This window comes from Anguilla anguilla, chromosome 14 (assembly GCF_013347855.1).
Source record: "Anguilla anguilla isolate fAngAng1 chromosome 14, fAngAng1.pri, whole genome shotgun sequence".
Taxonomy (NCBI): domain Eukaryota; kingdom Metazoa; phylum Chordata; class Actinopteri; order Anguilliformes; family Anguillidae; genus Anguilla; species Anguilla anguilla.
Window position 1 is genome coordinate 9988709 of NC_049214.1, and position 26279 is coordinate 10014987.

The window sequence follows — 26279 nt, forward strand, 5'->3', positions numbered from 1 at the left end:
ACAGCAAACGGAAACCATCATTACAAGTGAGAGGGATGAGAACAATCGCGGTGATGTCTACTTAAGAATCCTGTCAACCAAGCTGTCTGGGTTGAAGGCAAAACTTGAACTGCAGTCCGATAACTGATAACTGCTGCGAAGCTCAACAGAGAAGAAAGCCGCGAATGTCATTGGGAGGACGAGCTGTGTACAGTGTGACAAACAAAAAACAGTTGAGATGTAACTCATTTGAGATTAAGTTTTTCATAAAATGAACAAATGCCACACAGATCATTGACAACCGTTACAGAGAACGATGACAACACAATAGAAACAATCATAATCTAGAAAAGTTTAAACCCACAATCATAGAGATGAAGTATGTTCATCAATGACAGCCTGGCCACAAGCATTCCTTATTCAAATTATTTGCTGTGTGTGTGCGCAAACATAAAAATGTCATGTAAAACCATCCAACTTGGTGGCTTGCCCTACTTATCATAGCATACTTTGTGATAATAACACAGCACATGAAAAAGGAATATATCATAATAATGCACTTTTTGTGTACGCCAGCAAGCACAAGCTCTGATTGAACATCGTCTGCATGTTGGTCCACGTCTCCTTCAGCCTCTCAGACACTTTCCACGCCTCTCCCATGAGCTCTGGTTCCTGTGAGATCATCCGCAGGTGCAGCTGTACAGAGAGAAAAAGGCAACATCTCAGAACAAAGGAAGCACATAGTGCTGACAGCATGTTTTCATATGGACGGTGAAGGTCTGGTGCGGTCATGCTAGGGTTTGAGCCCTTGAATCGCTTATGTTCACTTTACAAGAGTGCAGCTTCTGTATGCCTATTAAGCAGTGCTGGCTGTAAGCGAATGGCAGAAAAGCTTGGTCTGTTATTTCTGGCGACATTAAACTAAGGTTGCACGCAAGTAGAGCTTTTAAGGCAAGCTTTCCTGAGGCTTCAACATTGAACTGCACAGACAGACCAGCCCCAGCATGAAAACTGGTCTTGTAAATTAAAATCTGTTTACTGGGGCCATTAAAAACAGAAAAGGTCCTCTGAAGGAAATTTTGCTTTACTACAGTGTAATAATTAGTGTTATTTTATATACACAGACTTTCCCATGGTCATATCTTTGGTAAACACAGCAGTTCCTTCCTTTCCCCAACAGTGGTTCTAACACTGAACTAATTAGCTTTCAGTATGATGCTTCTCCACAATGTTTACTGTACCAGATGTGTGTGGAATACAGCTATGCGGTTCTGAGTGACTACCTAAAAATATATTCAAATGAATTCTATTTGTGAGATCTTTGATCTTAAAACAATTGTTATTTCAGTCAGTGTACTTCATGCTGTCACAACATTTGTAGGAATTAAACTTCACCAACATAGAGCAACGATGCAACATGACAAGCCTGTTTTTATTTTGAGTGCAATAAAATATTGATACTGAACAATGGCAGATAAAAATGTTCTCTTGAAACATTTTAAGTGAACATTTTAAAAGTGCTGCAATTTTACAAATAAAGCCATCAAAATGTATGTATTGAATCCTTTCCTTAGGACATGTGCTGTAAAAATCCTGGTTGGGCCATAAAATAAAAAGTCAAGAGAAAAAGTAAAGACTACGTGAAGAGTGTGAAGATCAACTACAATATTTCAGTTGGCATTAATTTAGAATGTTTTATTTGGTAATCAGTACTGTTAATTAATCCGGCAAATAAATGGTAATTATACCACATTAACTTTATCAGACCTATCACAGCTTTTCGTAGTGTAAGCAGGTGCTGCCTCAGCATTCTGAGATTGGAGGGGGAAATGAATATGAAATGAACTGACGCAAATCAATTGCAACGGTATCATTTTCAAATTAATTCGGGGAGAGATTTTGGCAGCGTAAGTTCATTATTTATAATGTCAGCCACACCTTGCCCACTTTCATGGTTACACAGCAGCTGATTAATTAATTACAGGCACTGCAGACATCCTTAGAGCAGAGCAGCATGTCAGAACTGTGAGCCACAGCACAACCTGCAAATGAGCCTCCAGCTGAATACTCATTAACAGTTGGAATGTAAGGCACAGGGTCAGAAATGGGAGGTACCGCATGATGACGTAAAAGGATAAGGACGGCTCGCGCTGAGGACACGATGAACTGGAGACAGATGTGGAATAGCTTTGGACTTCTTAAGCGCGCACTGGCTCCGCCTGGGAACCAGTGAAGGAAATGTGTATGTGCAAAGTGAACGTGAGCGCTCCACATATTTCATTTTGATATTTAACAGACACTCTTATCCAGAGCGATTCACACAGAATACATTTTTTCTTTTTAATTCGGTATATTTCTAAAACATGGATGTTTTACTGAGGCGATTCAGGCAGCGCTTCGCTCGTGGGAGAGAGAACATGCCCCGCGGCATAGTATTTGAAAGGATGAGGGGTCCAACGAGGGCAGGGAGACACGACAGAAGCGCAGGAATATTCCAGGGGGAGGAGCTGGCGGCAGGAGTAGGATGGGCTCTCGAGTGAAGCCAAGCTCTTCAACAGAAGGACGGATCTGTGCCCAGTTCTTCCTTTCTCGTGTAATCAAGCGGTCTCTCCCTGGCGTGTGCCTCTCTGCCTCATACATTTACTATGCATATATTGACTCCTCCCACCTGTTCATAGCTGAATACCTTAGCCTTCCCATTTTATTGAAACGAATGTGCACACCAGAGCCATTAACAATCTTTCAGGACCTGAGCAATAACCGATATCCTGTGCTTTCTACCCACATCAGGATTAAGTAGGCCCCACCTTCTGCTGACTTACTATAGCATCCCACATCAATCTCCCCTTGCAGTCGCACTGGAGTGTGCTCACCGCATAGACCGCATTTAGCCACTTCATTTGCCTCCATAAAAACAATGATAATGGTAAAGATGGCATGGATTCCAGAAACCCCACAGGTCCTTAATTAAAATTTATTTTTCCATTCTTAGATTGAAATGAGTTTTATGAGCTCATTCAGTTTAAAAGAAAAGCTATTTCTTTGTTGTGTTGCATTCTTAGTTCCAGCAGGACATTTGAATCCAATGCCTAACAGAAAAGGCTTTCCTAAAACTGCCAGTAATAACCGTTTTTGATGCATAAACGTGCAAAACATGCCTAACTCTGAAACCTTTATGCTGTATCCTTACGCAAAGCACTGAATACTAACAAATCTGATGGCAACTACAAGGCCAACAGTACACTTTTGTTCCACTGCCACCTCCTGGTTACTTCTGTGAATTCACTGTGGTGAATTTTATCAAGGGTTTACCGACGTACAAAGAACATAACATGCCAGAAAAATAAAATATAGCAGTAAACAGCAATGAAAGGGCCAAGAACTATGACGGCCAAAACGTATACTCACTGGGTATAATGACGCCTTCAACATACTTTTGCTATCCAGGCTCTGACATGCTCATTTTTTTCATGTTTCACTGATGCAGGATCGATGGAGCCAGACATACGGCTAATTGGGTTTTAGCAACTAGATGGCACTACTGAGTTTGCCCAGTTCTGTCTGTGCACCAAGGGCCTAGCCAAAGATATATTTGAAATTTCACTGTGATACTAACAAGCGTGCAGGAATTACACCTCACTACCCGTTTGTGATTATTCACCAGAATGCTGCCAAGGGAAAGTTTTTTTTTTCCCCAAGAGGAAGAAAACAAGCCATGTTTTATCTATGCAAGCAAAACAGGATAAGAGATTTGGCCATTTGAAAAGCGCACGTGTGGCACTATAGAGCACTACCAGATGAGCTGTAAAACTCTTAAGGTACAGCCAAATTGTGTGGGGATCTGGTCAACAGTCTAGGAGGAGTTGTTTAAAATGTGTTTTCCATTTTAAAAAATGGCGAAAAATCCAATATGGCAGAAATTGACAGGGGTGGCTGCGTCGAACTGATGGCTCGAGGCCAAATGGTTGAAAAGTAGCAGCCAAAAGTTTAAGTCCAACTCTGGCCTGTTAGTGGCACTAGAGGAGCCAATGAACTGACCACCCTAAATATAGTGAGGTGATACCTTGGACTGTCCTCTATCTATGTGCCAAATTTCACAAAAAACCACCAATAGGTTCTAGGGGCTGCCATAGACTCCAATGGTGGAAAAATAATAACAGTGGAAAAAAAAAAATTTACAAATACAAAAGTGGCCCCTAATAAACTCTATGGACAGCTCCAGCTGGAAGGCATAATTCCTCACTTGCTAACATTTCCATACTGAATTCACAAGTCAGTACCTTGAGGAAGAGAGCCAGGTAGGCCTGCGCCAGATCAAAGTCCCGCTTAGAGTCCAGCATGCTGCCCACCATCCTCAGGAAGCTCTGCATTACTTCCACAGCCCCGCCCACATCAGGAGCCAGGCCCCGCAGCTCTGAGTCAATGGCCGAGGGGCCCATCCCCTTCAGCAGCTGCACGGGGGCTGCGTCTGAAACAAAGAAGGCAACCATCAGGGGCTGTCTAATAGAGATGCATACTCAGCAAACAGCTCTGCAGAACACAATTAACAGCTCGAATAGAACAGAAACTGAAATCACGCACCTCAGGGTGGAAGGAGTAAAACAGAAAAACGCTGTCCTATGGAAACCTCATTAATGATGTGTAAGTGATATGATTTAACACTTTTCTTTCATCACAAATTTTGATTCGGCATGAAATGGACAATGACTGACACCTGCTAGCACATCACGCTACTCCAAAACACTGGTAACCAGCCACTGCTTGTTTTCACCCCGCGGTCCCCCAGCTGACCCATGCAGCCACTATTCTGCAGGATTGGAGGTCTTAAGACAGCACGTTCCAGATAAACCAGAGGGGTCGCTGTTGCCCAATGAGGCACAGAATTCCCTGCAGAATAAAGCACACTCTTCCCAGGGACACTATGGCCAATCCTGCAGTGCTACTCTAGACTCTCAGCCAGTAGGCACTGACAAGGTCAGAATTTGATTTTGGTCCATAGAGCGCATCGCCTCACAGAGAAGCAGTGCTTCAGCTGCACATGTCCCCTAACAGCTCCTAACACTGCCTACAAAATGAAGACACCCCCTCAGCAATTATGTGACTGAGTGTCACAAACACATTTACATTTTTATAATCAAATAAATGTAGTAAATCGGGTGCATCAAATAAATGCAGTAAAATACCAGTTACTTACAGTCGTTGCTGATACACGCCTCCTCAAGCTTGACATAGAAACTTGATTTTTGTGCCAGCACTCCAAAATTCACAACTTTCGACTACAAAGTGAAAGAGAAATCAATGACTTTTTCATCCACACAAATGCGCCTTAGGTATGTCAATAAATACTCTGCGTTATTTACAGTAGATCTTGCATTATGTTAGAGCTGGAAATCATGGGGTCCGATAAAAATGATACCTCTTGAATGTCTGGTGACCTTCAAAGTGCCACATGCAGACTGTTCCAAGCAGGGCCTTGGTCTCACCAAACAAACTGATGCCGAGTCAAACTGAGAGTTCTCACCTGGTCTTCCGCACTGTTACCCTCGGAGACGGCAAACTGTGGCACCAGACCGGCCACTGTGGGGATGAAAAAGGGGGCGGCCTTGGCCACTTTGGGGGGCTGCTTCGGCTTATTGCGTTTCTATGGAAACAACACAACTGCTCACTGCAAAGGAACATACTGAAACAATGCTTGTTTAGTACAAAGTGCCTGTGAAATGAAACCAGTGTTTTTAGCTGGAATATTACTAGTGAATCACAGAATTTTATGTTAACATATTTTAGACTTTTCAAAATGAGAATTATTGGTAAATCGCAGTAAGTACTTGAAGATGTGCCTGAGGGAAAGTGTTCCATTCCGGCGTCAATTTAGTAAGTAAACCGTGTGTACGAAAATGACAAATCAAGCTCCTCAGTTTTCTGAATCTAAACAATACTGGAATTAATTGGCATGTAAAAGCTGTCTGATACAGCATGTCGATTTGTGGCAGGATGGCAGACACCGAACCTACACCTATGATTTGAGCTCAGATGGCTTTGATTCAAAAAAAGAAAACTGCAATAAAATCACAAAATTTACTGCAATTATGGACTGGATAGAAATGAGCAATTGTCATATCATGCTAAAGTGTTTCCTCCTGAACATGCATTTAGTGTAAGATGAGGGCACAATATCTCAAATGTCCACAGGATGGCACCATTTACACTATTTTGAAAGGAGTCCGTTATTTATTTGTCTACAATTGGTGGACATACTAGAAAATTACAGTTGTACTGATTCTCACTCAGTCACACACCTTGATGATGTCCAGGTGGAGCAGGTTCTTCCATCTGGAGTCAGGCAGTAGAGACAGTGTCACCAAACGTTCATCAAGCTGTTCTGGAGATACGTATTCGATCATCTCTTCGCTGGGCGAGTCCTCCTCATCATCTTCATCATCTGCACACAAACACCAGAGTCTTCACTTATCTCTGCGCATGGCAACAGTGCAGCACTTCTTTTTTAATATACTCCACAGAAACAAACAGCCACAGCTTTTCCATATCATCGCTACATAGAACAACAGTTTGGGGGATGTGAAGGGGATGATTGAGCAGCCTAAGCGGAACAGGCTGGATTTCAGGAATCGCTTTCTTTAGTGCATTGGAACTTAAAACAGATGTACTTCCAAAACAGTGAATATTAGCTTGATACAAGACATCACAAAAATGGGCCGTAGATATTTGGGGTAAACCACAACTTCACACTTTCTTGTGAAATGAAAACGATGGTGATAAATAACTTGAAAAAAAGGACATAACTTACAGTGTAAAATGTGGCCTGATGGGCCAATTACCACCTTATTTAGTGAGGCCACAGCTGATTGTGCAATCAGAGTAGCAGAGCTTAAAATGTGCAGTTCCAAAAACTGTTCAGCGAATTCAATATCTTTACTGGACGTGGGGAAATTGAAGTATCCTCTGGTGCAACATAAGAGCGTATCCAGCACTACGGTCAGTGCAGGACAAAACATCATCGTTTATTTCTCCCAGAAGAGTAATTAATTCTATGGCCAGGCGTTTTCCTGCAGAAGACACAGTTGTCACTGATTCCATGCTTTTTGTCTCTTTTTTTGGCAGTTCCGTCTCTTTCCTCATCTTTGGTGCTTTTAATGATTTTTCAGAAGTTTTGGATGGTAATTATAACGCAGTCTGCAGTCAGTTGCTGAGGTCAGTGACAAAAGGCTCTCCATCAAGGACTCAGACCTCGCAATGTAGGCTACTAATACGTACCAAATCTAACTTTTATTATTTAAGTAATGCAATTTGAGCATGCTCTGTTTCTAAAAATGTTTTGTTAAAGGCAAAAGCATGCTCTTTCTGTAATAGACAAAAGCAATTTAATGCAGCATCCTATCAATGCATTTACTCATATTTTATTTATTACAGCTAAACGCCCACTGATTTTTTGAAACTTCAAGCTCTTGTTACTGTTGCAACAGTTCCACCGGTTAATTCAATCATTTCCCACTGCTGTGCGTGAGATCTATTGGTTTAATTTAATAAATAAAAATTTTATTTTACACTATGGCCTCTTTTATCTGCCACTTTTATTAGTTTTTTGTGATTTTTAACAAATTTGTGATGACTGTTCTGTGACTTCAGCCAATATTTCTGTGACAAACACCCAGTCTTAACTATTGTGTGGCCGCTTAATCTATACTGTTTCATGATTTCTTGCTTGGGTAGTTAAAATAGTGTGATTCCTGTAAAGGTTTTCTCATTGCATCTTCAATGCCTATACCTGTCTCCATCTTGCTTGCGCCTTAATTTACGCCAGATCTCAGCAAAAAAACAACCCTTGTATAATTGCGTGACCTTTAGTAAATTCAACAGAATACATAATCAGCCACATTATAATATCTCCTCCAGTTGTTTGTGTGATCCTCCCTTAAATGCATAGGAGAGAAGTGGATCTTGTGATGACTTATGTAGATGACATGCATACTGTGTGTCAAGGTCCTGTTTGATACATAAATAACATGTTTCTGGGGCAGAATGTATTATATCTGCACCCAAAACTAGCTACAAAAGACTAAAACTAATTTGGCCGTACGTGCACACGTGGACTACATCTGGTATATTAAACCACATATAGATGGGCTGTTATGTGGGCACTGACGAAGAGGACAAGTTATGTTAATGTACAGAAATAAAACATTCATTAAAAAATGTATTCATTCATTCTTACCTAAGCATTTGGACCCACCCACACCCTGCCTTCTAAGTGATCCAGAGACTAAAGTGTTGAGATTGCAACAAACACTCAAACACTTTTAACACGCAGTATTGCCACTGTTAAGTAAGACTGTTAAGAATGCCAGTGCATGTGCATATGCGATTGGCAAGCACTGGCATGAGCAGTTATGACAGCAGTGGCTGGTGGTACCTTCTACAGGGCAGGAACCTGGCAGCGTAACCACCGTGGGCTCGTAGTCAGATGGCAGGGGCCGGAGAGACACCATGGAGCACAGCGTGTTGTTGGACCTGCAACACAGTGGAAAAATGCATCGCAGTGACTGAACATTCTTAACAGACACCAGGACGTGGCCAAACATCCTCAGCCTTAATCAAACCTGGCTGAAATGTTTAAAATACTTCAACCATTTTACTGTGACCGATATATAGAACACATCTTTCGTGTGATTTACAGTACGTAACATGCCTAGTTTTAAATTGTCAGGAAGCAGCACATTTCAAATATACATCTAACTGAGGTCCAGCATCCATATTTCAGGTATGCTAGACCTGACCGGACTGACTGGCTGCATAAACATTTTCCAGATACATTGCCACAACTTTCCACTAGCATGTGTGCTTCCAGTGTGTTCTGAGCACGTCACAAGCTGCTCATAGGGGTTATTCCCTCAGAGGGTTATGCAGGACTGCATGACTGATGCAGGCAGTGTGCACGTGCTAATAAAGTTGTGCAAAGCCTTATGAGTGTGGAGAGTGTACGCTATATGAGTGTACGCTATATGGAAGTCATCACTTCCCCAATAAAAATCCTGCCAGGAAAGCCAAAGACAAAAGCCATCAAAAAAGGAGACAGGAACTTCAGTATCTCTGTTTGAGAGCTGCCTGTGTTTCAGGTTGTGACCTCCATGGCCATGAAGACCTATCCTCCAATTCATTTTTATTGTTAAGTCTTTTCTGTACTTGGCTTTGTGGTGAAATCTGTGAAGAAATTCAAATTAACAAGAATAGAAACAAAAATGCAAATAGTAACAGTAAATAATTCATAAATAAACCTACAATGACAACTGTTAACAGAAACTATGGCACTTTGTACATGCATGAGACAATAAACACAAGCTTATGATGGGAAAAAAAATAACAAAACAATAAATAAAGTGCAAAAATAAAATCTTCTGTCCTACTGAGTTGCACAATGTCCTTTATGCTTAGTGTAGACAAATCTGCCTCAATGAACTTTTCCATCCAATTCATCTGCCTTTACATAATAAAGAATTAATGGGCTCAGAAAAATATGCACACACATATGCTTTATTTATTAGTTTAACTAGCCTAGTAAAGTGCAAGCAATATTTTGTTTTACAGCAATGCATTCACTTGGCCACAGTTTATAAATTATTCAGTGCTGGACTTCCTGAACCCAATTTCAACAGCTGTACTGTGCAGAGATTCATTTCTCATTTTTCCATCTACAAAGGTCATCCAATATTACAGATTTCAGAAGGGCCAAACAGAACCTCTCATTTCACAGCAAATTCTCTCTCCCTTTGTCTCTCTCTCTCTCGTGCACATGCACACACAGCGTCCTGAAAACCAACAGTAATGAAGGAGGGGGTCCAACAGGGAGCGTTAGCGAATGGACCCTTAATGGCATTTAAGGATACAGACGCTCCCGGGCACAGACTCACTCATTACAGTGTCATAAGCTATCCTGGATATTGACGGTAGCGTGACTCTTACCATAAGTATATTCCGAGACTGTCTACATGCGAGGAGGCCAGAAAATCCCCAGTGGGAGACATGGTGACACTGATGACTGCAGCATCTACCAAGAAGCAGTCCACCAGGCTGAAACGAGATTGAGGGCAGATTGAGGGGAAAGAGAGGGCCGTCTCGCAGCAGATGCATGGGGGGGATTCCGTCGAAGGCCAAGCGTCTTTTTCCAAATTAAAGAATGACAAATTTAACTAGTATAGTCAAACTACGCTTGACCTTCCCTTGACGTCTGAAATGAAGTTTTAATCTCTACACAAACGTCATCATCAAAAATCAAAAAAATCATTCTGGTAAAAGTCAGAATGCAGTCAATGTGGGAATAATTGTGGCGTTCTTATCAGGTCATGTTCTGAACTTATCACATCTCGGCCACTTCCTTGTCTCGCACGGCTATCTAGTGATGAGGACAGAAGGGCGTTATCTGCATAGGGTCTGTGGCCTCATACATGCATAACTCTGTTTAGGGGATCTCTCGAATGCAGCACACACCCATGACTCTTCAAAGACTCGGACTTTGACCCGGAGAGCAAACAGTTTTTCCTGTTGACAAACCTCCCCATGCAACTACACTGACCGAAAGGGGATTCTCTAAGGGGTTGAACTTGTTCCACAGAAAGTACATATTAGTTCTTACCAGCCAGTGGGGAGGTCCCAAGTCCTAATGGTGCAGTCCATAGCGGCAGTTATCAACCAGCGGCCATCAGGGCTGAAAGTCTTTACAAAAAAGAGGAAAAACCAGAAATAATAATGGACTATGAATCTGCATGAATATATACCGATAAGCCCGGCCTGACTCAATCCTCACCATGTCATTGATCTGGCCCCGGTGACCACAAAACTTTCGAACAACCCTCCTCGTCTCCATGTCCAAGATGTTGATCGTAAAGTCATCCAAAGAGATGGCCAGCATACCACTGTAAGGAGTACAGCATATTACCATTTACATAAGAAAGATCAATGCTATACCATTGCTTTATGTTATTATTATTGTTATTATTGTAGCACATTTCATATACATGGGCATCACAAAGTCCCTTAAAGGCAAAATAATGACAAATAAAATTTTTATAAGTTAGCATACATGAAAAGTTACAAATGGAAAATACGTCTTGAATATAAATCCCAGACTAGGGGTGGCCAACAGACCTGGGTCAAATACGTATTTGTTCTGGATTCAAACACTTTTCTACGCTTTACTGATCTGATATTGTAACCAATTAAATACTCTCAAAAAGAGCAAACCTCACCTTCTGGTCATATTGGCAGGCACGATTACACCAGGCAAGCTCAATAAAGCACAGAAAAGTATCTGAATCAAAATCAAATACGTATTTGACCCAGGTCTGGTGGCCAATGATGCTCATGAAGGACAGCAGGGTCTGTTGCTTTTTTTGTTTTCACTTTAAAATACATTTAAAAAATTGAGGTCCAAGAAAGTTGAGATAGCTTTGGCTTTCTGTGACTTAGCCCCCCAATCCCAGTCGCTTTTTTCCAGACTCCTACGTTCACTCACCTGTCCCGATGCAGGAGGCTGGCTGCGGGAGAGGCGCTCAGAACAGCCGAGTGAACCAGCTCCTTGGATTTAAACTTCCACACCTTCAGCAGCTTGTCGGCGCCAACGCTTACAGTCAGCTGGTTGAGTCCGTCCACGGCTACACCACGCACTGGCCCGTCGTGGGCTGCGAGACAGGGGTAAGGTCAGGGATGGGGACAAACCCTTCTTTAGGTTTGCGGGGAGAGGTGCATATTGTATGGACAGCCATTCAGTTCACTCATGCTCTAATGTAACATTGTTTTTACTAGCCACGAGCCAACACGCCATTCAAACTTCAATTAAGCAGGCTATTCCCATTTAGCATCTGTATGAGTGAAGACCAGGCGTTAACAGATAGCAGCACTGCAAGAAATGAGAGAAAATAATTATAGCTACTGGACTAGGGTATTCATCGCCCCTCTAGCTTTAAAGGAACTCACCTTTGTCCTGACCATAGTGACCTCTGTGGAAGCCAGACTGCATGTTGTACACATCAATGTGTCCAGATGAGAGCGCAACCACCACGAAATTCCCACACGATGTGATATCCACAGCCTGAGGAGAAAACTGCTCTCATTATACTTGATATAAGAAATGGAACAGTGTTCAAAACAGCCGACACCCAGCATAAACAGCAGAATGTATCTTAAAAGCCGAAGTAACATACACGACATGCCAGTCATGTTTTTGTATGTATGTTAAAAATCCATTCATACATTTTACCAGTTCCTATTTTGCCCAACAAAGCAGAAACTGAGACTTTGGTCCAGCACACTGACCGTTGCGTGGACGTTGAGTGCACGGTTCTTTCCAAATCGTTCTGGCTCCAGCTTGTGGGCACCCATGGAGGTCTTCTGATAGTTCCAAGAGGTGGCAGTGACGTAACCACGGTGACAGGCAACGATGCCATCCCAGTCACTCTGACGGGCAGTTTCTACATGAAATCATGTACGGTTATTTTTTTATTCACACACATAAAACAAGAGAAAAACTTATAAACAATCTCCTTTCTACATACTTTGTATCGTAGGTTTTGCTTTTTGGCAATATGAATATCATGTTTCACAAATCAGTGTTTTCTCTGACACCAGTACTGCAGATAAACTCACACTCCTACCTGATGCAAAGGTGGTAATAGCAGGAAGTTTCAATGCATCGTACTTTAACCCCTTCTTTTTGGACTTCTTCTTGTTTATTGAACCTGTTCACAAAAATATTCAACATACATTAGCAACACCTTCCTTCCATGTCGATATAACCTTGCCATGCCTCCCTGTTCATAATACTATTCAAAAATAAATAAAAATTCTTTCAACACAATTTCATCTTCCAGTTCACAAAACATAAACATGGCTAAATTATGTTGCAGCAGCCAATTAGGATTTACTTGAAACTGTAATATGTAAAAACTAACAACCAAACAGAATGGAAATATTCTAAAGCAATAAAACCTCAGAAATGCGATGGGATTTCCTATGAATGTGATTCACACTTGAGATAACAGTGATGTGCCATACAGCTCTGTTGATTGTTATCGGTAAGATTTAGCACAGGATGCAAAACACGAAAACATGAAGGACAAAATTCCAGCTGCATTATGCATTTTGCATAACTGGATCTAAGTTTTCCCTCATATTAATGTCACGGAGAATTCTCGGAAGCATCAATTCCCCAAAAATCAAAGACTGGCATGAAGCCAGCAGGGAGGGTTTACAGGGCCCAAAAAATCCACATTTCAGAGTTTTTTTAAAGTACAAACAGACAATAATTTAACATGCATAGCAGCACACAATACATATAACACAAATCATTGAATTGGAACCAAATAATATACACATCCTTTTGGATACGTTTACTGAAATGAAAATCTTCAAACAAGCAAATTAAACATTGCATGACCATCTTTCCTAAAAGTAATAAAAAAATAAGAATTCAAAAATGGCTTTGGCATTTCCCGCACAGGTTGATGATTTAGTTTCACGTTTTCCATTGTGGAGCAAGACCTTGTCATTAATGTACAGATGGAGGTCATCATTTGTAGTAATTTACACGTGATATGTGATCTACACATGATTTTGTTTCAGTTAGAGCTCAATCATTATTCGATTTCCCATAACTTTGTAGATCTTTCCTTCTGAATATGAGTTAGCCTCTGATTCTATTTACTCAGCTAGCTAGACAGATACCCAGTAAGTCTGTCCAAGCCATGGAAGCTGTGATGTAACCATCACTGTTAATTTTCACTGATAAGTGCCCATTTCTTTTCTCTAATCTGCTTGGAATTTTTGAATTGGTGTATTTTTGCCTTTCGCGTTCATAGCGCACATTCCCAGCTGAGAACCACTGTAGTTACACGGCTCCTGCCCTGAAATATGGCTGTCAGTGGACATTCTGTTATGGCAACAGGTGCTGTGCACAACAGAGCCACACTCATGGTGGGAACACCACCGACTGCTTCATGCAGATAAGTATTCAAATAAGGCAGTGTATTTAAACAAATGCATACACAAACAATAAACTGAGTAAGAAGAAAGAGTGACCTGCTGTATGCGGTCAATCATGAGGCATAACTGTAAATATACAGCATTTCACTCCATTGTTTGAACAACTAAATGAATGCTAGAATTTTCAAGAAGTGGAAAAAAAATTGTTCGGTCAAAAAGCCTTTACGATGGGTGATTACACCACTTTCATCTCAGAACTATTCAACTATTCGACCTCTTTTGATATATAAGGCTTTGCAAGACAAGACATGATAATGAGCGATGTATACATGGCTTCTAGTTCAGCCCCAGCTGGGCCAGATGGCCTCTCAGTGTGAAACCTGGAAACCTGCACTGCAGATAAGCCAAGGCTCATCCTTCACTCTCTTCCAGAAATCACCAGCTACGCTGGGATTTTACTTTCCTGGGGTCGGTTCATCTTAACTCTTTCTCCAGTTTGACCCAGCAGTGGCAGACAATGCAGCCAAGCCCCAACTCAATAACAACTGGAAAATACAACTCCAGAATTGTATTTGTGGACCTTGGCTTACCGTTACTTCTGTAATTCGTCTATAATTTCTATACTGCTTTAAAAATCAACAAACACTCCAATCTTAAGCCAGACAAATGACAGTATTAGTGCCTCTGATTTGGAGGGCTAGGCACTGTACTACAGTGTAAAAATACATAGAATACCCGCACTAGCAAATGCATCTTGAATAAACTACAAGGGAGCAACATTTCAACCAAAGCCTGAGACCCAGTTGGTCGAAACGCTGCATCTTGAATAAACCACATAGAGCTTTGCTAGTGCGTGGGTATTCTACATATTTTTTTACTGTCTCATTCTGGCCATGCCAGTGGGACGTGCGTATATTAAGTTTTTCTCACTTCACTGCAGTGATTTTCTTTTTTTGGCATGGTTTGCATGACTAAATCCCACTAATATGAATGACTGTGCACTTCTGTCAGCAACCAAGATTAAGTTGTGCAGACTTTATTCCATTTTAATGGGCTCTTGTCCCCTATAGTCACTTATGCCACTCACAAATAGTTCAGCCTAAATAGATTATTTCTGCATGAAAGCTTGAATGCTCCAGTGATTTACACAAGAAACTCACCGTGTCCCAAGCTCTTATTGAACCTCTCATGAACAGTGGAGAAAGACTGTAATGTTCCATCTTGGCCTATGTGAGGGTAGAAAAAAGAAGCACAAACACCACATCCAAGTTGAGAGACAATGGCAATAAGGCAAATACTGAATTGCTTTGTCAGATTTGTTCCATCAACTGCACCTTTCATTTTAAAGTGCTTGTGTGATGATTAAAAAAAATCTATGGATTTATGCATACAGCTCGACAAGGTTACACCAAGCATCATTAAGCAAATGACAAAGGATACTGTTATAACAAATTGATCACAATTAAAAGTTCAAACCCATTTTCACATAATCGGTTTCAATCCATTTTATTAGCCTAACCCTGCTGCACACCATTTTATTATTTATCATTTTTGTGCAGGTGATACAACAGCACTTTTCAGGCTTGAAGGCTACTTTCCAAAGACAAAAACAATGATAAAGCACATCACTATATTCTACTGCCACATGTCCATGGTCCGAATAACCACATTGAATACAGCAGGTGACAGTGTTAGAACTTGAGGTAATTGGCTTATCATTTTGGATGACCGGGGGGTTTAATGTGACTCTTTCCCACTAGGACACAGTGGAAAAATCTCCAGCCACCCACCTGCACTGAGAATCTGCTGTCCGTTCTGTCCGTGGTGTTGAATTTTTGTGGGTGGGGCACTATGTCCCATTCGGCACCGAAGCAAACGCCCACCACCGCCTGGAGCATCGAATATCCACACCTGTTTCAACCATGATAACAACAGACTTAAGGCTTATCATTACATCATACACTGTTCTTAGAGGTAAGCCATGCTGCACCGCATTACAGTTGTTCATGAATACACTGTTCACATATCAAAAGGATGAAATCCATGGCTAACTCTACAAGCCTGTGTATTCTCGGCACCTGTGTTCAGTTTGTGCCCATCCTATTGCTACACTGTGATAAAAACATCATCTGCTGCATCAATAAATAATTTATGATTTTTTTTTAAATCAATCTTTTAAGATGTTTTTCAAATGCCTAATTTGTAATTGAGAGTTCTTCATCTAGTCACTGCTGTGCTGTACCCACACAAATTGCACAGCTGTTGAATGCACTCACTCACGAGCCACTTTCCATACAGAAGTCGACACAGCATTACAGACGGGATGAAAGACTCCCACTGAAGACAACTTGCAGTCTACAGAAACCTGCCCCATTGTTGAACCAGTAATTCTGCAGTAAACAGAGATATCGGGCCACCCTGCCTTGGGTGGCTAACTTTAATCTCTAATATTAGGCTCCATTAGGCTCTAACACCAACAGCAAACACTTTTCCAACTAAACATCTGAGAGCCCAATAAGTACCGCTTCATTACTACAAAATAAAAGCATTTCTAATGTGGTGTTGCCAGGACAAACACCAGACTGACATAAACAATAATCATATCAAAAAAGGAGAATGAGCTGGAACCCTTATCTAGATGGAGAACGACATCAGCTTGAGATGCTGTTGGACACAAACCCGAATGGCGTTGTCAGCCCCATTGGTGATGAGGAGAGGCTCGGAGTGTAAGAAAGTCAGACCAGCAATGGCTGTGCTGTGGGCATCTCTCATCTGACCAATCAGCTTCTTGTCTTCCAGGTCCCACAGTCCAATGTGCCCAAGAGGGCTGCCGACAGCCATAATCGGATGTCCGTCTTGTAGAGTAATAACACACAGACATTACACAATGTTCTGGTTATGACAGTGATGATTCCACAGCCACTATATAGTCTACAGCTGCCAAAAGCAGAAACAGAGTCCTCGCCAGAGTTCTTCTGACTTGTGATTGTTGAACATGCCAAAAACACATACTGGCCAACCTTTACCTGTTCCAGAGAACAGGTATAGAAATGGTGAAAACTGCAATGTTAGAACAAGGTAAGGAATTTTAAGACTGCCACAAATGTCCACCACACAGAAACCTATCTAACTTATTATTTTTTTTTTTTTTAGATACTCAAAAATGCATTGCCGCATGTTTTACCTGTAATTAAACATGGTTCTCAGCAGGACTGCACATTCACTTTAGAGACAATGGTAGACGGAGCTACAACTTAGTTGCACAACAAAATTCCATATAGCCTCTTCAGATAAATATCATAAACCCACGAAGGGCTGGGCGATATGGACAAAATCAAATATCATAATATTTTTGACCAAATACCTCGATATCGATATTGTGATAATATTGTGGGGATGACTATTGGTACTTTCACAAAATTACACAATGAGATTTTTGATAAATAATCATCAGTAATGCCTATGTAATAACTAAGTGGGTAAAGGCAAATAATACAGCTAGCTAGAACAACAGTCAGGTAAGTTCAGAAAATTACATCACTTTACTGTAATGCTGCCTTTAAAACCAGGAAAAGACAACACTTATGCGATATTACGATATACAAAATCTCAGACGATATGTAGTCTCATATCACGATATCGATATAATATTGATATATTGCCCAGCCCTACACCCACGTAGCCATAGAAATGTGGATTCACCTGTTCGGAAAGATATAGCAGTGACGGGCCCCCAGTCTTGCTGGAATTTCATCAGTGACTCATCATACTTGATATTGTGTATGATGATGTGACCAGATGTCAATCCCACGCCAACCACATCCACAGCTGGGGTCTAAAAATCCACACAAAGGAGGTAGATATTGTAAACATATAAAACAGATATAAAGGAGGTAGATATTGTAAACATATAAAACAGATATAAAGGAGGTAGATATTGTAAACATATAAAATGTTAATCTATACTACTCATGCATCCTTACACCCCTGCACTCTAGTAATGCTAGCTGTCTGACCTTCCCACCAGCAACGTAACACTAAAGGTCGCTGCATTTCTGGACATAGCGACATAGCGATTGACGCCATCATTAAATAAACGAAGTATACTGCTCTGTAAACTGACTGGGATTGGGAAGATTGGGAAGTTTGCCAAATGGACAACTCCTAAGTATGTCATAGAAAAGAGAGCTGATAATGGATAAGGTGGTCAAACCTCAAGTATGAATGTGGGAAACTTCAAATAACATGACCTTTACAGACTAAGGCACTACTTAGCTTTCACAACCTGGATATGATTAATTCTCGTTATGAAACAAGACACTCCCTTCCTCTTTCTTCAGGCTCACACCAAAGTGCTTTCAAATGCCAATACAGAATAATGTTTATTTAGAGTGAAGTAGCCTACAGAGCCTATTCTTGTCTAATGCCAAAAACTGAATTACCTCAACTTCATGGTGATGAAATACTTCACCTGTAATTTGGATCCTGTGGGTTTTACTACCATAGCTGTCAAATCACAGCCCACATATTTATACATGTCAAACAGACCCCTATAATATACACATTCATTCATTAGATGCTAGCAGAATCTCTCCAGCAGTTCTTTGATAAGGATCAAAGAAACACATTACCTGCCAAAAAGTTATATCATATAAGTTTTTTTTTGTTTTACTTTTATGACATTTTTCTGCAATATGCATCTGTTTTACTGGTTTCTAAGGCTACGTTTACACCTCAGGTCTTGATGCCCCGTTCCAATTTTTTGCCGATGTCCTATTTTATTTTTTCTACTTTTAAACGTGACCCATATCTGATACCTCTTTTACCAGGCGGTGTAAACACAACCTAAAAGGATAAAGTATTTCCAAGTACATATTTCACACAAGTGTGGTACAAACACAGACAAAGAAAAGAAGTAAAAAGAAAAGGTTTAGATTTTACTGCTTTAGTCACCTTTATTTCTTTTTAAGAGTAACCTTCCTTACCTGTTGCAGTGCAGTTACACCAGATCCCCATCCACTGAAGCTGTATAAGAGTTTACTGAAAATAAAAAAAAAATAATAAAGTACCGCATAGGAAATTATTGTATCACATTAAAAAATACATTCCTTAACTGTCCAATTCTTTAAAAAGCCTAAAACACTGCATAAGCACATCAGTAACAGAAAGTAAAGAACAATATACGAGTGCTGTACTTTTTTTTCTTTTTTAACAAAATACATAAGCTGTATACCATCCTATCTACAGCTAGAGCCCACTGCGCATTGCCCTCCGGGGACGTCGGAGAGTCGGCACTGGGATGGCCCATACACGATACCAGAACGCGGCGTGGAAACTTTGTTTTAAAAATGGCAACCACTACCATCACCCAAGATTAGGGTTGGGTACCGAAACCCATTTCCACTATGGTGCCAGTCCCCATACGACCAGTACCTACCGGACAGAATCACAACACATTTAGGTCTCTTTTCGATGCCACGCGCCTTCATGAGCTAACGTTACACTCACTCTGTCAACTCGGTCAGTGATGGCAGGTACTGTTAGCAAGCTAGCGAATGTTAAACTCGGTAAATGCCAAAAGCGAAACTTATTATAAGACAAATTATAAGTATAAAGCATCATTTAAACAATTACATTTATCAATTTATTTGCCTTTGTAACAAAAAGGACATTCAATGTTGTTGTTGGCTCTATTATAAAGAAGTTCATTGAGGCATCTTTTAGGCACTGGTACAGTTTTAAAAATATCGTTTTAGCATCAGTATCGTTAAAATCTAAATGACACCTATCCCTACCCAAGATCTTCCTTTCCACTTCCTAACACTTGCTGTCCACAGCTGAGGTAAGTCACACCCTTTATTGCTTTCGCTAAGTAAGTGCCTGTGTGCTACGTCATGGAATTTTAACATTACCCCCAAAAAAACAATGCGTCTGTGTATGTGTGTGTACAAATAACAGCTCCAAACTTGTTATAGTCATGTTGAAAAACAAATTAATAAGTTTGCAGAATGAAAAGCTGTCGAGCATGAACCACGCCATTACACACAACGAAACAAAATGACGGAATATCTTACTTTGACTTGATGTTCCACAGCTGAAGCCCTCCTTGGCTGCTACCCAGGAGGATTTTGTTGAGGTAGGTGCTTGGGTGCATTATGGCAGACACTTCAAATGTTGTTTTGTCAAATGTAATCTGCAGGTATTCCTCTGTGAAGAAAGATATTTCCAATTTGATTAAGATGGAAGTGAGAAGAAGCTTATCAGCATTTAAAAGCAGGTGTGACCCAGTTAAATGAATGGACAAACTGTTCAATAACATGCACAGCAATATTTTAACCGACCAAATAAGGATGTTAACGATGAATCGATGATCGATTATTCTTCATTACACATTCACGTCAACCAAGCTTAATTATCAAAGTGATTCATCATATTTTGGATCAGCTAACGTTTTCCTCTTCGGAAAAAATATGTTGTTTTTCTTTCTGAGAAAACGCAATGATTTAAATAGTCCATCAGACAGAGCTGGTGATAAGCTTGGACATCCTAGTGCGATGGGCTTGGACTACAGCCAGGTACTGGCACAGAGACAGGCAGTAAAACATCATAGGCAAGTAGGCAGAACCAGCAAGGGGGAAAACAATTCCATGTCTATCACTGTTCTGAACAGGGACCACCGTAGGTCAAGCTAGCTGTCATTGCTATTTTATTATGATAGCCAATGTTTTTTTTTAACTTTTACTTCAGTTTTAAATTGCAATTGCAAAACACCATTGGCAGTGAGAAAATAACTACACCTGTGTAGGCTCATGCATGTTATCAAATCAAACACTGCAACAAGTCTCTCTAACCTTCAGAGTCAACATCCCAAATGATGACTGTGTTGTCCCGGTCCACTGAGATCACATGATCCCCAAATGGCAGCAACAGATGAACGTCTGCTTCATGACCAACGTACGTGTGCACAGCCTGAAGATTAAACAGGGACACGTTACACATTGCACTTCATAGGTGCTGCCTTGCTCAGCACTCTTTATTAAGAAAAACCCTTCATACTACTGACAACAAAATTGTTCCACGTTATTTGTTTCATGGGTTGACTTAACAAAGAATCAAAATATAAATACAGTACACACTCAATGATATAAAATATGTATACGACTTGATATGACACAAATGTTTCAGTTCCAACCAAATCTTCGTCATCGCGCTTCAAGCATCAAGACCACTGAAAATAAGACTAGGGGGAACACAAAAGTTCAGTTAAGCAAAAGGATGTTATATTCCTTTACCCAGACATACCCAGAAATAATCTCACCCAATGGCAAGCCAAATGAATAGAAAATGTAAGCCATACAGAACATGATTTATAAATGAAGTTCTACAAAGGGAAGTTTACTAGCAGTACACATTGGGCACCTTATTTCCATTTGCAATGAATGGGGATTCTGAAACTACTTAACTTTTAACATGGATGTTTAGCAAAATATAATGTGTAATTGACACTGAGGAAGTAACTGGTTGCAATGGATTATGCTTCATCCATTATGGATTAAGTTTCACCAAACATCGCTGAGGGCAAAAAACTACTTGCATGCTGCAGAAAGTTCAGCAAGAACCAAAAACATTTATGCCAAATAAAGTCATATAAATATTTAATTTTACCAAATTATTTATTTATTTTTATGTGTTATGAAAAATTTGGTGGGTGCATGAAATATTTTCCAATGAATTCAATACGGATCTCTGTAGAATTTCTAGTAACATTACTTTTTTATAATCAATTCCACTCAGTGGGGCTGCTAACTGTAAGCATTTCAGATACTTTTTGTTTTGTTCAAGATGAATAATGGCAAGTGTTGATCCATTCCTGAACCACTCATAATTAGAGATCCCAACAGCCATCACATGTCAGCTTTCCTAACAGAGGCAGAAACCTGTGTCACTTGAATCCCTCCATGTTTTCTGAACTTTTATTCATTTTTGCCTATAATTTTAATGGAAGGAAGTCAGACCCAGCCAGGATATGCAGAAGTGTATACCAAATATAAAGGTAATGCTATCTGTTATGTTAGCTACGGAACAGGATGGAAAAGACAAGGGCAATCAAAGTCAGACTTGTTACAGGGTTTGAAGAGGCACGATCCTTTGGGTTTTTCTAATGCCATGAGTAGGCTATATCCAAGACAAGACCAAAGCCCAAATAAGATTGCGTGTACCCGAATCAATGTTACATGCAACTCAGAATTTAAATAATTATTTTATTTTGGAAGATAAAATAGCAGTGATGTTACATTTATCATCAAAACATGCGCACATTTATGCAAACTATGACCCATGATTATGTACATTTGGAGACTATGATAATTGCTGAATAAAATAAAATACTGTTCACAAAATGTGTATGTGCCACATCCTTATAAAAGTATCTTTGGATTTACCTCTTTATTCTTTGCAAATGCAGTTACCCTAGCTCCATGTGCAACAAAGACCAGCATTCGATCTGCAGCCAAGTAAGCAATGTCTTCAGGAAGCGCATTGCCTAAAAACAAAAAAGTATTTTTGGCATCAGCAAATATTTATTTTGATCTATGCATGTCAAAAAATACACAACAAATAAATAAATAATAATAATAATAATAACAAAATCACACTTTTTATATAGTAGGGTGCTATAAGTATTAAATTGTGCAATGTTGGCAATAGGACGACCAGATAAGGTGAATAGATCCACTGGTTAGATCAAGCTAAAACAATAGGTCAGTGAAATCACAACAAACTACACGGGTTACCAGAGCAAGTAAAAGGCCAAGTGCAATTAAACACTTGTCACTGTGGTTTCACCTACGTCTGACATAGGCCCCTCAGTTCAATTAAAAAGGATACATTTTGTTATATTTCTTGAGCCATAACAAATCACTGAAAATGCTTCATCAGCAAATATAAACAGTAGCTGTATGAATCTATGCTTCCTATTATGGTTCTTCGCTGGCGTTGCTTCCATTCAGTACTCATATGTTGCATAAAACACTGCTGTTCTGGAACTGGCCACATCTGATACTGCTGCTCACATAATTCAGATGGATGCACTTATATTCACTTAATTGTAGGTTTCTCTGAAAAAGAGCTCCTGTTTAATGAATGTAATGTAACATTGATTGCCACTTACTGACAGCCACAATCCCAAGTTTCTTGACCTGCAACACGATAAAGAAAAAGTAGGCCATCACATTTTCAGATCAACCATGGACATTTTATTTTGACATTAAACAGGCCATCATACAAAATTAAATAAACAGGAAAGAAAACAGTACTCATTAACACAAAAATTATTAATCACACATTCTGACGAAGATAAAATATGATCTGATTTTTATGTCAATTTTTTAGCCCTTCAAACATACAGCCACCATGCCTGTTATCAACCGTTTTCAAACGTCCTATGACTTAGTCAGTTTACAAATGTGACCACTGAATACCACAATGCCTCCAAAACGTTAAAATGTTTCATTCTTCCAGTCCAGCACATAATTTTGTATAAAGCTCTGCCAAATGACAAGAATGAGCAGAGGCCAAAAGATACCCACAAAATGACTCCCAGGATGTTATCATGAAATTCACACAAGGCACCAGGTGCTACAATTGTAATCAAACAAATAAGGATATTTTGCCTATGCACCGTGCTAATATTGTTGTGGTATACAGTCAATAAAGTTGTGCATGAATATAAACACAACTGTAGGGAAACTCCATTCTTGTTTTAATTTATTTGTATTATTATTATTATTATTATTATTATTATTTATCTCTATGTCTCTTTTACTTAATTACTTATTTTAAACCACAATAAATTGCTTTTTATGTTTCTAAATTACTTATTTTAAACCACAATAAACTGTTTTTTCTTTTACTATACTCATATGTACACATGGGTATTTCTCTACCTGTGTGTACATCTCAATGTCTGTTAATGCTGACTCGGTCAGAAAAAGTGCTATATAAATTTGAATGACTTGACTTGGACGGAGAGACCCGCAAAACTACATGGGCGCCATCCTATGACGTTGAATATATGAATACAAATGAGTTCGCATTAGATAAATGGCATCAACGATTTTTCAGCAAGTGTGCTAACACAACTAGCTAGATTAACTGACTGACTGTCATGATCTCGTATCAAGTTAGATAGCCAATTAGGTAGTTAATCTAACTTGGTATAATGCATAACGTTATACCTACACTAAGGAGGACTGTTAATAGACAACCCTAGTTAGCTAAGTAAATTAGCTGAAAAGCAAAATACGACTACACTGGTTGCTAGTTTGACATCGTCCATCGCTGCTTTACTAGCTAACTTTGCGAATTGGCCATTTTCAAATCAGACTATTCTAGCTAACTAACTCAAATTTACCCAACTGGCTTGCCAGACGGACATCAGTCAGACTAGCATGTTCGCTATACCAACAATGCATGCTAACGCTCAACAAATATATATTTAGCATACATTTTGCAATGTTTTCTTTAAAGTGACGCACTTACATTGTATGTATGGAAGCATTTCCCCACTGCCGTTACAACGTAGAACTCTTGATGTTTCTTATGGTATCGTACCACGTGTGAAAGATGGTTTGAATAAAGTCCTAGAGCCCTGAATCCAGAAAATATAGCACTACCTTTCTTATAACCAGCAGACATCGTATGTCTGTGTAGTTTTCTATGCAAATTAGATACGTAGCTAACTACTGGCTCGAATAGTTTTAAGAATGTAATGTGTTAAATCGTTACGATTTATGAAGATATTAGTTTTGCTAACTACCTAGCCAACTGGTCAACTCAATACAGTTCAGCGAGACAACTGCACGAGTCGTGTTGCTTCCTGTCAATTGGTTGTCGCCGTAGGAGTTTGCCCGCCTTAGCATCTGATCCTGGATCAGAATTACAATTGTACTTTCAATGGCCAAGGTCAGGATTGTAGATGCTAAACTGATCTTAGGTCTGCAACCGAGGACTGATTAGTATCCTGAGCTTTCGCAGTAAGCGCGTGTTACTTAGTAATTCTTCCTAAGGAAACTCGGTTTCCATAGGAGTTCCTGTTTCTGACCCACTGTGTATGCCCCTGTTCCAACCGTAGTAACAAGTGTTGTAGCCTATGGTAATGAGCCCCTGTTTGTTATAGACACCAGTCGTTTTTCATTATTTCTAATTGAAGGATGATTTATCCTAAGCCACATTATGGCAGAAATACCATTTTGCCAATTTACGCCTTGGCGGGACGGCATGCCAAATACCTAAACAGCACCAAGAGTTTTATGAATTACAGTATTTGCTCAGTGGCCCTACATCCCCGCGACCAAGTGCCAGCGAGCAAACGTTCTAAATACTGGAGATGGTGCCGAATACAAATACCATATCCGACAACAATTGAATAATGCGTTCTCCCCGAATGTTTTCAAAACTTTCTTCGCACATATAATCACACAAAATCCATTCGCTGCAATCACCTTATGAATTAAAGTCTGTAGGGTGGGGATGAATAATTGTGGACGCTGTAATTATAGAAATGACGTGCTTAGAATTCTGCAGAAATAACGTTGTCAACATAATTTTCAGGTTTTCTCTGAAACTGAAACTTTGAATAAACTGAATAGGGCAGCTACATGACAACTGCATGAAATGTAACTGATTTGTGTGTGGGCGGTCCCAGAAAACCACCAAAGCTGTGCGTTATCTGTGGAATTTATAAAAGGAGGATGAAGTTGAGTCGGCTATGTAAAAGTACACTCTAAGGAAAAGGGAGGGAGAAATTTGTTGAATTCCTTACAACCAAATATTTTTATTTATTTTTTTAAATATTGCGCTTTGTATTTATTTGACTACTTTCCATTCCATTTCTATTCTGTGCTTTGTCATGCAAATTCTAGCACTTTTCTCAGTGTTTCTGTAGCCTAATATGCTTCAATACATTTTCCCATAGCCTATATCACAAAACCGCTATAATTAATATTTTTCAACTTTTTATTTCAGACTAGTCTAGAAAGTATGTAGGTCCACAGTAGGTTTTGCAACTCTATTGCGTTGTGTCCTTTACTGTACGTTATTTGCAATATAGGATTTCATAATCTTTATGAAATTATGTTGTTACTTGTGCATACATCGATGCTGTAATTCTGAATATGTCTGACGCTGCTTCCAGCTCATGTGCAGGAGCTTGTCTTCTCAAAATACAACAAGAAATGTGAGTAAGAGCATAATAGCTGAAGATGTATTACACCCAGGGAAGCTTTCCAAGCTTATGCAAATCAAGCATACAA

General features: G+C 39.8%; 1 protein-coding gene across 1 annotated transcript; it reads right to left on the reverse strand.

Annotated features, from left to right (window-relative positions):
• Positions 1-224: 224 nt before the first annotated feature.
• On the reverse strand, positions 225-24934 carry wdr36 (WD repeat domain 36). The gene is made up of 23 exons (XM_035392119.1): positions 24508-24934; positions 23138-23165; positions 22410-22510; positions 20820-20937; positions 20043-20175; positions 18954-19008; positions 17671-17803; positions 16648-16823; positions 15759-15879; positions 15129-15194; positions 12642-12725; positions 12304-12458; positions 11965-12079; positions 11504-11669; positions 10796-10904; positions 10625-10704; positions 9955-10062; positions 8408-8505; positions 6276-6418; positions 5501-5620; positions 5174-5255; positions 4260-4447; positions 225-675 (listed from the first exon to the last, which is right to left on the reverse strand). The coding sequence occupies exons 1-23, from the start codon at positions 24661-24663 to the stop codon at positions 526-528; spliced, it is 2685 nt and encodes an 894-aa protein (XP_035248010.1). The 5' UTR covers positions 24664-24934; the 3' UTR covers positions 225-525.
• Between the last annotated feature and the right edge of the window lie 1345 nt (positions 24935-26279).

What these genes read in the sequence shown, in the direction of transcription:
- wdr36 (XM_035392119.1), bottom strand. Translation starts at nt 24,663, where the DNA reads ATGTCTGCTGGTTATAAGAAAGGTAGTGCTATATTTTCTGGATTCAGG. An exon ending in TTGGGATGTTGACTCTGAAG is followed by an intron (nt 20,176 to 20,819) that starts GTTAGAGAGACT and finishes CTTTCTTCACAG; the next exon opens with AGGAATACCTGCAGATTACA. An exon ending in ACAGCAGATTCTCAGTGCAG is followed by an intron (nt 15,195 to 15,758) that starts GTGGGTGGCTGG and finishes ACCCTCACATAG; the next exon opens with GCCAAGATGGAACATTACAG.